An 11863-nucleotide genomic window follows, 5' to 3' on the forward strand; every position below is an offset into this window, starting at 1 on the left:
ATGCATTTAATTTTTGCAGGATCTGCCATTACTCCTTCACCACTGATAATATGACCGAGATACTCTACCTGGGACTGTCCAAAAGTGCATTTGGAGAGCTTGGGAAACAAGGAGTGTTTCCTGAGGGTGTCAAGTACTATTTGAAGATGCTTAAGGTGGGAGTCCAAGTCAGGGCTATAGACAAGTATGTCATCAAAGAAAACAAGGACAAAGTGTCTCAGGTAAGGTTCAAAAACTGAGTTCATGAGGCTTTGAAAGGCGGCTGGGGCGTTAGTGAGGCCAAAAGGCATAACAGTAACTCATAAAGTCCAAGGTGTGTTTTAAAAGCTGTCTTGTGCACATCATCAGGATGCATCCGGACTTGGTGATAACCAGCCCTCAAATCGATCTTGGAAAAGAACTTTGCACCAAATAATTCATCTAGCAAGTCATCAATGATAGGTATTGGAAATTTATCCTTGAAGGTTAAGTCATTTAGTTGTCTATAATCTACACAAAATCTCCATGTCCCATCTTTTTTTTTACTAACAGAACTGGGGAGGCAAATGGACCGTGACTAGGGCTGCAAACGAGCCGAGCCGAGTCGAGCTTTGAGCTAATCGAGCCGAGCCTCAACTAAATTTTACCAAGCTCGAGCTCGAGCTCGAGCTCGACGAGCCGGCAAATTTCGAGCTCGAGCTCGACTCGAATCAAGTCGAGCCGAGCTCGAGCTTAAAAAAAAATAAAAAATAATTATTTTATTTTTAAAAAAATAAATAAAATAATATTTTTTTCTTAATAAATAATAAAATATTAAGGATATATACGTAATTTTACTATAAAAATAAAAAATAAAAAAATATATATATAATATACGTAATTTTATTATTAAATAAAAAAAAAATAAAAAAAAAATATATATATATACCCAAGCTCGCGAGCCGGCTCGCGAGCTAACGAGCTTAATATTCTGAGCTCGATCTCGAGCTCGAGTTTGACTCGAGCCGGTTCGAGCTCGACTCGAGCTCGATTAATAACGAGCTCGACTCGAGCTTGACTCGAGCCGCTCGCGAGCGGCTTGCGAGCAGCTCGATTCGTTTGCAGCCCTAACCGTGACTGATTTGTATGATTCCATTGCGGAGCATGTCTCTGACTTGCCTCTCAATCTTATTTTTCTGGATATGGGGGTACCTATATGGAGCTAATTTGAAGGGTTTAGCATTAGGAATTAGGGGTATTTGATGGTCACAGGTTCTTGAGGGGGGGAGGTTGTTTGGCTCTCCAAAAACATCTTTGTAGTCCTTAAGTAAAACATCTAAAGAGTGGTGAAAAGAGTCATTTACCTGAGCTTCTGACAGCCTGATGCCACACGACCTCTTCCATAGCTTGGTACTCCATTCTTCGCCTTCAATAGGATCTATTGCTAAGTTGAGTGTTGCCTCATTAGTGTCCCCCTGCAGTAGCACCTGATCCCCATCCTTATCAAAGACCATGCTCAGGTTCTTGAAATCGAAAGTGATGGGGCTATGGGCTGCCATCCAGTCCACTCCCACGATCATGTCATAAGGCTCTAGGTTGAGGACGAACATGTTATGGCTGAAGGATCTTCCCTGCATCTCCCATGTCATCTTGGGAATCATCTTCCGACACCACAAGTATTGACCATTGGCCACCCGCACCCTGAAAGGCTTAATCTCCTGGACTGAAGCTGGGCAGATTTGAGCCACAGCATTGGTCACAAAGCTGTGTGTGCTGCCTCCATCCACTAAAATGGACATCTCCGTCCCCTGGTACTGCCCCTTCAATTTGATAGTATTGTGTAGCATCTTTCCAGTTAATGCATGAATGGCAAACTCTACATCCCTTTTCCCTTGGTGCCCCTGGTATTCAATAATCTCCTCATCCCCTGGGCTCGCCGCCACCTCATCCCCTTCTTCCATTGCCAACAAGAGGTGCATTTCCTTTTGTTTGCACTGATGTCCCGGCCCATACTTCTCGCCACATTTGAAACACAAGTGGTGGTCCCTCCTATACTGTATTTCTGCGGGGCAAATTTTCTTGAAACTTTGTACGTTAGGCCTTTTACTTGCTGTCCCAATGACAGATTTGCAGGGAGAGCTGGTAGTGGTTGGGTAGGAAGTTGCTATACTGGAAGTCTTATGTATGGATCTCTGTCTCTTCAGAATCGATTCTAAGGCATTTTCCTGCATCCTTGCTAGCTCAAAAGCTTGAGTAAGGGTCTCTGGTTTGTGAGTTCTGACCAATGACCGCAACTCTTCCGGCAACCCACTCAAAAAACTAGAAACAAAATAAGATTCGGATAAATGAGGAACTCTGATCATTACCTTAGATCGTAAATCCTCGAACTTCTCCTGGTAGGCTAGAACCGTGGTAGACAACTGCAATTTGTTGAATTCCTCCACAGGGTCCATCTGTCCTAGCCGACCAAACCTTCGGTGTAATTCCTCAGTGAAACATTCCCATTCGATGTTGTCTTTCCCCGCCTTGAAGCTTTGGTACCACACGTCTGCCTTATCCTCCAAGTAGAATTCGGCCAACCCAAGCCATTGCTCCTTGGGAATGCGATGCAACTGGAAGTACTTTTGTGCCTTCCTGATCCACTCTCTCGGTTGTTCTCCTTTGAAGACAGGTAACTCGAGCTTAATATTACCTGTAGAGAATCCAACTCAGTAGCCCCTTTCCTGCTGCCCTTGGGAACCATTATCAGTACTCCTATTCCCACCCACTTCTGGTGTTCGTAGGAGTCCTTTATCTCTGTTATTGAGCTGAACAGTGAGCGCCGCCATGAATGCATCCAACTTACCACTCAGCTCCGAGCTAACCGTATCGATCTTGTCTTCAAGACTCCTTTTGTCAGTGGCCATGGAATCCAAAATTCCTTGTATCCGAAGCTCTTGCTTGCGGAGCTGCTCTTCCATGGACTTCATGCGCGTACCTTCTGCCATGATTTTCTAGCTTAAGCCTCCTAGTCCAAGGACCGAAGGCTCTGATACCAACTGTTATGATCCCAGAAATTAATAAAATGGGAGAAAGAGGAGAAAAAGAAACGAGAAGGGAGAATTCATTCCATTCCAAAAACTATTACATCTCAGAATTTATCCTTCTACTTATAGCTACGGTCAGAAGATCCTAGATCAGAATTGTCATTTGTCAGTGGCCATGGAATCCAAAATTCCTTGTATCCGAAGCTCTTGCTTGCGGAGCTGCTCTTCCATGGACTTCATGCGCGTACCTTCTGCCATGATTTTCTAGCTTAAGCCTCCTAGTCCAAGGACCGGAGGCTCTGATACCAACTGTTATGATCCCAGAAATTAATAAAATGGGAGAAAGAGGAGAAAAAGAAATGAGAAGGGAGAATTCATTCCATTCCAAAAACTGTTACATCTCAGAATTTATCCTTCTACTTATAGCTACGGTCAGAAGATCCTAGATCAGAATTGTCATGCTAACAATGCTTATTTTGTCCTACATTTAACGGTGATCCAACTGAGTCCTAACAGAATTGCAGCTAACTTCCTCACGTGCTTCACCCTTTTGCCACGTCAGCCATGCAGCCATGCAGCTGCTCACGTTCTTAGCTTGCCTCTTCATGGGAATGATCTGCTGGCCTACAAATGCATGGAGTTGATGGTCATGCGGATCATAACAACATAGCAAGGCTTTCATTATCGTTGATGAAAGCACAGCAAACAGGTCCGAAACAAATGCCGTCACCATTGCCGTCAGGGCAATTCTAATGTTTCCATGTGTAGTAGGAAAACTGTGCCATAAGAAGAATTCACCTTCTGAAGGTGAAAACATAAATTGTGTAAAAACTGCTGCTGAGGAGTATCCCAAGGCAATCATATCAGCAATTACGAAGACAATAAAAGATGGTTTGTGTCTTAGAACTGCCATGCCTTTATTTGGACCATCACTACTTTCATACCCTCCTGGAACAGTAAAACCAGTCGCAAAAGTGACTGTTAGTATCAGTACAACAACTATCAAATAAGTGTCAGCTTTGCTTTTTGAATCTTCTTCTGGTCGATGACATTGGTTGCTTTAGTAAAGTGCTTTTCCACGCTTTCCTTTCAATTTAGTTCCACTACATTGAAATCCTCGAGTAGCACCATTTCTCTCCAGCTCATCCTTGATTACATTCTGAAAGAACATGAGATTGAAAAATGGCAGTAGTTATTAATTTTTGCACAGAATCAACTGCAGAAAGAGTTAATAAGAAGTCCGAACAAGTACTGAATAGCCGAAGATACTTACTAGTCTTTCAGTCTGATCAGGAGCTTGTACGACCACATCTAGCGGAGTGAAATTAGCAAAATTGAAGGCATTCTTATCCGCATGGATGTGACTTATGAGATTACAGACATCCAAATTTTTAGTAGCAGCATAAAGATGGAGAAGAGTATTTCCATCAAGGTCCCTCTCATTGATGAGTTCAGAACCCCAAACGTTGTCTAAGATGAAGTCCAACAATTGTTTCTGTTCTTTCGCCACTGCAAGATGAAGAATGTTCTGGTTATAACCATTGCGCATCTCCCATCAATCCAGGCAGTGTGATAAAATTTCTTTTACCACATTTAAATGCCCATACTTCACTGCTACATGTAGGGCTGCCTCGGACGTCTTGGAGTTAGCCTTGTAAGACCTGATATAGGCCATGGACTTATCTGCTGACAGTAGTAATTTTATAACTTCCTGGTGACCGAGTTTTGCAGCAACGTGTAATGCAGTCTGTCCATCACGATCTGCCTCCTTTGTGAGGTTTGGCAACTTGCCTAATAGCAATTTCACGCATTCTGTGCAATCATCAGATTGAAAATATTTTCTCACTGATTCAAGATTCACTTCTATAACAAATTTATGTTGACTAAGAAAAGAATTGACAGGGTGTCGAAGCCTGCACAATAATAAAATTAAACCTAATTTGCCAGTTAAAATGACCAAACCCGATTCCAAGTACTGGAGCAGGGATTCTAGGTGTGCAATGGGTTACTTGATTCACCCTGTTCCCGAAGAGTTTGCTTAATCCGATATACCCGAATGGAATGGTTAGTCCTTTTCACAAATAATTATGAATTTGTAGACAGGGCAAGTAGGGTCGTATCCACAGGGACTGGGTATATTTGTTTCTTAAGAAATCCAAAGTAACACAGGGGGTGATTTTGTAGGAACGACGACAATCCAATAAATTCAAATAAGAAAATAAAAATAAATAACTGGCTAGAAATTAAACCACAATTCACTGAACTTAAAGTAACAATGATTAAAGGCCTAAATCAATTAAAACAAGAAAACAATTAAAAATAAAATAAAGTAGGCAACTAAAAGTCAAATGGTAATCCACTAAAATTGAGGTAATATTAATTAGAAGTCTAGCCAAGAAATAACTTCAGCAATGGTTCACTTAATTGATCATCGAAGCAAGGGCAATTCCAATTATTCATCAATAAATAGGTTATAATTACCAAACAAGCGATGGCAGTCAACTCCTCCTTACTGTGTCGGTGATTATGGTACGCCCATTAATCACTGCTCTAATTAGGAAATAATCTTAGGTACGCCCGTAAGATTTAATTCCCCAACTGCCTTACGTATTAGAAGAGCCCTATTCTAACCAAATAACGCACTACCAGGGTTATTTCAGATTAGCCCGCGTATCCCCCTGACACGAATCTAATCGTGCCAGTTGTCACTATTTCAGGACAATTAAACAATTACGGATTCAATGCCCTAAATGACAATAGGTTACCAAATCAATTAACTATCCGGATCCAAGACAATTAATTAATTAAATAACCATGAGCGTAACAAATCAGGAATATGCGAATACCAATAATTAAAAGGAAAAGATTAAATTAAATCGATCTCACAATTTTTAGGCGAACCAAAGCATCCGTCGTTTCTTGACTAGAGTGAGGGACTTAGTTCATATTCGATGAACGAAACCCGTACAAAATTTCAGCAAACGTCACGGCCATTGTCTGCATTTCAGGAAGCCGCAATTCGTCGAACAATTGAAAGGCGAATGAAAGTTACAGGTAACAATTGAGTCTGTTAATTGTTTCTAGCATCCGTAGAGCAAAACCACTCAAAAGGTACAAAGAGGAAAAGTCAAAGTAGATAGCCTCCAATTCTCCTGACATGCGTGAGGACAAGCAAAAAGGAATTCTAAAGGAAAAGCTAATGAAATGCTAAGCTAGTCCTCATTGTCTTGCGTATGCGTAAGAGAAAGGAGCCAAAAGCACTCCAAGCCAAAAGTCAACAATTGAGGCTAAACTAAAGACGAAAAGCTCCGACCATCCCCCCAGCTCCTTGATCCTCCTCCTTTTTCTTTTAATTGCGGCGGCATATCAGCAGAACCAAACCCTCCAGCTGTCCTTCCCTCGCGAAATTTACCAAAATGGGCGTGATATCTTCTTTTCCAAAAATACCCCTGGGACAAACTCTATCATCTGGACTACTTTTCTGTCAAATTGGCACCTGTTATCATATTTTCGTTCTACTCCCTGAAATAAATACAAATTACGAGAAGTGAGTAGAATCTACTAATTAATCCACATCAGATCAAGTAGTAGGGGAAATTAATTATAAAATAAATGAGAAAATTACACTCTATCAATTCCCCCCATACCTAAATCATGCTTGCCCTCAAGCATAAGAAAAGTACACAGACACCAAAATTTGATAATGGTCATTGCTCTATCTACCACTTTGCCAAGATATCAAGAAAAACCATATATCGAGCACTAGTGATCAAAATCCGAGAAGCATCCCCCCAGTTAGCCTCTAAACTGCAAACTCCTTCAATTTCCAAATTAGCCAATCTAAGAAAAAGGAATGGCGCATAACATTTATCAGCAAACAATCCAAATATTAACCAAAACCTCCATATTCAGTCCATAAATCGGCAAGCTGACCTCTAACATACTACACAACCTGCATTTTTCTATTTTTTTTTTCATTTCCAATAATAATAACAATAACACAAAAGACTTAGTCTCTAGCCGTTTGAGCCTTTTGACGCGAACTCCAACGTTTTTAGATGAAGGAGCCCGGTTACTCAACTCTCACCGCTATACGACCACGTACTCATAAAAAGTACTACCTTTTGACGCGGGAATCGACACTTTTTGGTGCAGATCCCCGGTTACTCAGTAGTAATAATAGCGGAGTACAGTCAAGCTTATTTACAGCCAAACAACGCAAAAACGTGAAATAACAACACTAACAACCAAGCATAGGAGCAGCTCGCCTCATTATTGCCAAACATGGAGAATTGGAGTCAATATTGGACCAGTTCACATTAAAACGCCAAAAGTCATTCCCTATGCCTAGAAAAGTTAACAGGGAAATCAAAAGAGTCGAGCAGTCCGATATTCACCAAGGAGGTATCTTCGACCCAACCACATGAACCCGATACATTTTTATTCTAAAAACTTGGTAAAAGTAGAATTAGAGTCAATAAACCAACATCTTTTTTTTTTCCATTCACATGAGAAATAAGCACCAAGAAGGACGAACGAAAATAAGCAACTAGAAATAAAACTAAAAACTACTAAAAACTAAAAACACTAGCATTCCCCCCACACCTATAGGACACATTGTCTTCAATGTGTCAAATAAACAGCATAAGTGAGGGTGAAAGCAACCAAACTTCCCTGAAGCCGGGTCAAAGCGGAGGGTGAGGTGGTGCTGGGGGCGGAAAACCCGAGTACTGCATGAAAGCCGCCAGGTTCTGTGCTATAGCCGCCACATTGTTGTCGATATTAGTCACCCGGGCCTCCAAATTCTGAACCTGCGTCCAGAGCTGGTGCCAGTCCTCAGTCCCTGCTGGTAGAGGGGGCGGAGCGGACGTTGATGGGCCAGGATCACCGCCAACCGGGGCCAAGTGGGTGAAGGAAGAACGAGGTGGGGCGCGGGGTGGTCCCAGGGGCACAAACCGGTAGCGGCCATCGACAACCTCCAGAACCTCCATCTTCTCTAAGCGGTCAGCAGAGAGATATTCCATGTCGCAGGCCAAGTGCAGATTGTGATCCTGTAGATTCAGAACACCTAGCTGGATCGCCAAGTGCGTGATATACGACCCAAGGATCAAAGGTTTGTTCTTCTTCGCCATAACGGACTTGAACTGAGCCGCCAACCAACACCCTAAATTGACCTTGAACCCATATGTCATGCACCAGAGGAAGAAGAGCTCCGGCCGAGAGATGATACCCGAGCTGTCCTTCCTACCCGAGTAGCTGTAAGCTAGGAGACGCTGCACATATCGAGCACCCGGGTCCTCCAGAAAGGAGCTTCTAGATCGAGACGGGTCATAACGCTGCGTGTCGACAGACATATCCTCCCACACATCGTGGTAAGCGGAAAGAAAGGGCTCCACATAATCGCAGGCACTCTCGCCGTATTCCCTAGTATCGGCATACTCCTGAGTGATGAAACCGAAAGCCAGGTTGAATTGGGTAATGGAGAAACTGAATTCTCGACCCATGAGACGGAAATGGATGACATCGGGAGTCTCAACAGTATACCTCGCAGGTAGTTCAAATTCGAAGGTGGAATAAAATTCTCTCGTCAACGCGACAAAGGCGGGCTGGAAGATATCGAGATAGGGCCGCCATCCAATGGCTGTGTACAGGCGCTCAACCTCCTCTCGGATACCCAGATAAGTCATAGTAATGCCGTCCGCGCACTTGCACGGAATGATACGTCACTCACAGGCCTGAGCATAGCGCCGCTGATCGGCGGGCCTAGTGAACTCCAAATGCCCTCCAAGATGAGCAGCCGAGGCCACGTGGGCACCCCTACCCCTGCCTAGCCTGGTTCGTACACCTGAAGCGGTAGGTTGGTTTATAGGGGTATTGACCGGAATGGAGGATTGGGGTGAAGACTAAGAGGTTCTAGGAGCCCTAGACCGAGAAGATGATTTCGGTTTCACCATGGCCTCAAACCAGTCGATACAAATATCCAGAGATAAAAACACCCTATTAATAAAAAATTGCTTTGCAACTGGCCAATTAGAAGCAAACACAGTCACAAGTCCTTGGCAGTCAACCAAATACCCAACCAAATATAGTGGACAAATTTAAGGGAGAATAATCCAATAATAGCACCTAAAAACTCACAGATGGCTCCAGTTGGCCGGTTAATGCCTCAAATCAAGATCAGCAAATGCAACGACGACAACTTAGAAATTTGACAATAATAATGCAGCCAACCAACTAGAGGTAACAAATTCAATTGAAAATATTCCAACCAGTACCACTCGGGGCAGAACGTAGGCCAAAATCAATGAAACCTCAATCTCAACATGCAATTTCCAAATTACTTCAACCGCAATTCAATAGAAACCCCAGCGAGAGTAACAATGGAAACCAGCGGTCAGAATGTCCCCAAGAAACCTCCTAATTTAACACACAAGTGCAGTATTTCAGCTCACCCAAAATCCCAACAAATGGCTCCAGTTGGCCAATTAATTGCACAGTTGCACCCAACCCAAAAGAAGTAGCAATTCCCAGCAAAAATAGTCCAACCAGTACCACAGGTGGAAGTCACACAATTGAGAAAATAATCTCCAACCGTTAACAACACCAATTATTGAGCAAACCAGGCAGTACCAATTAGTTATGAAGAGACTGGGGGGCAAGTTCCAATTACCTCCACCGTAGATGATAACCAAACGGAAGGGGACAGTAGCGGGTGGCGTGTGGCGCGCAAGTGAGACACGAGCAGCGGCGGCGGACAGACTGGAGTGGAGGCAGCGTGGGTTGGCGATGTGGGTAGCGTCCGTGGGTGTTTGGTGCGCGCGGAAGAGGAGAGCAAGAGGGAGCGGCGACATCCTTGGGCTGGCTGCGGACGAACTGGAACGGAGCGCGCGCGGCGGACCAGACCAGATGGGCTGGAGCTGCGAGGGCATCGGCGGCGAGCAGCGGCTGCGCTGTGAAGTGGGTCACTGCTGAGAGAGGGAGATCTCGCGTGAGGGAGGTGCGCAGAGCAGCGGCGGCGGACAGACTGCGCATCGCCGCACGCGCGTCGGTGGTGGAGACCCGCTGGTTGGCGGCGGTGGAGGTGTTCGGGGCTGCGCGCGGCTGCGATGGCAAGCTGTAGGTGGGCGGCGACAAACGCGAGAGAGGGGAGAAAGAGATGTGGTGGCGGGCTGCTGTGTCGGGCGACGCAGAGGAGAACAGAGGAGAAGAAAGGAAGAAAAGAGAAAGAAAGAAGAAGAAAGAAAGAAAAAGAAAGAAAAGAAGGAAAAAAGAAATTTTTTTTTTGTCTTGTCTTTTTTTTTCCTACGGAAATTAATTTAGCAAAAAAATTTTTTTATTTATTTTTTACGGAAATTAATTTTGAAATTTTTTTTTTAATACTTACCTTTCCCGCGAACGTGACGCGGGCACGTCAAGAGGGCAAGGAAGCTTCCGGACGATTCTGATCGTGAGCTTCCTGCACGTCATCACGCGGGCGCGTCAAGAGGGCAAGAGAGCTTTCGGACGATTCTGATCGTGAGCTTCCTGCACGTCATCACGCGGGCGCGTCAAGACTGAATGTCACCTACAAATCAGCATAAACGAAAACTGAAACCCAAAATCAGTCGAATTCAAGGAAAACATATCTAAACTATCACACGAAATCAAACAAACAATTAAAAGAAACAATTGGGTTTCCTCCCAATGAGCGCCTTTCTTTAATGTCTTTGGCTAGACATGGTAAAAGTGTCACCGATTAGGACACGGTGGCGCGTCTAGACTTATTGTCTCCACCTCTCCACTCGAAAATCCTTCGTAATAATGCTTGAGACGGTGTCCATTCACCACAAATTTGTTGTCTGTTTTAGCACTCTGGATTTCAACTGCACCATAGGGAAAAACGTGAGTCACAATGAAAGGTCCAATCCAACGGGAATGTAGCTTACCTGGGAATAGCTTGAGCCTGGATTGGTACAGGAGGACCTTCTGACCAACTTCAAAGATTTTTCTTGAAATTTGTTGATCATGAAATGTCCGACTTTTCTCCTTATAAATTAATGCATTTTTGTAGGCTTCGTTCCGGATCTCCTCCAATTCTTGTAAATCTAACTTTCATTGGGCACCGGCCTCCTCTAAGTTTATGTTGCATTGCTTAATCGTCCAAAAAGCTCTATGCTCGAATTCCACCGGAAGGTGACACGGCTTCCCAAATACCAACCTGTACGGTGACATCCCTATAGGGGTCTTGTATGTCGTCCGATAGGCCCAGAGTGCATCGTCCAACCGTTGACTCCAATCCTTCCTATCGGGGCGCACCATTTTCTCCAAAATGGACTTAATCTCCCGATTTGATACCTCCGCTTGACCATTGGTCTGAGGGTGGTACGACGTTGAGACCCTGTGGAGTACACCATACTTGCGAAACAATGCAGCAATGGTTTTGTTGCAGAAGTGCGTTCCCCTATCACTGACAATAGCTCTTGGCATTCCAAATCGCACAAAAATATTAGACCTGATAAAATCTGCAACTACTTTCGAGTCATTAGTCCGAGTGGCCTTAGCCTCCACCCATTTGGACACATAATCAACTGCCAGCAAAATATATAGAAAATCAAATGAAGTAGGAAAAGGCCCCATGAAATCTATACCCCAGACATCAAAAATTTCAACAAAAATCAACGGGACCTGGGGCATATGATCTCTACGGGCTATATTACCTACCCTTTGACAACGATCACATGACTTACAAAACACATAAGTATCCTTAAACAATGAAGGCCAATAAAATCCACTTTCTAAAACCTTATGAGCAGTTCTCTTAGGTCCAAAATGACCTCCACAGGCAAAAGTATGACAAAAAGTTAGAATCGATTGAAATTCCACTTCACTTACACATCTCC

The 11863-nt window shown here is 43.7% G+C and overlaps 1 protein-coding gene across 1 annotated transcript; it reads right to left on the bottom strand.

The window, feature by feature from the left end:
* Nucleotides 1-1085: 1085 nt before the first annotated feature.
* On the bottom strand, nt 1086-2945 carry LOC113759935. The gene is made up of 2 exons (XM_027302515.1): nt 2699-2945; nt 1086-2650 (listed from the first exon to the last, which is right to left on the bottom strand). The coding sequence occupies exons 1-2, from the start codon at nt 2943-2945 to the stop codon at nt 1086-1088; spliced, it is 1812 nt and encodes a 603-aa protein (XP_027158316.1).
* Nucleotides 2946-11863: the final 8918 nt, after the last annotated feature.

The sequence above is a fragment of the Coffea eugenioides genome, chromosome 2 (genome assembly GCF_003713205.1).
Source record: "Coffea eugenioides isolate CCC68of chromosome 2, Ceug_1.0, whole genome shotgun sequence".
Taxonomy (NCBI): Eukaryota; Viridiplantae; Streptophyta; class Magnoliopsida; order Gentianales; family Rubiaceae; genus Coffea; species Coffea eugenioides.

Excerpts from the sequence above, each read along its gene's own strand:
- LOC113759935 (XM_027302515.1), bottom strand. The coding sequence starts at position 2,945 with ATGGCAGAAGGTACGCGCATGAAGTCCATGGAAGAGCAGCTCCGCAAG. Across the intron at positions 2,651-2,698 it reads GAATAGGAGTACTGATAATG|GTAATATTAAGCTCGAGTTA; the intron begins GTTCCCAAGGGC and ends GATTCTCTACAG.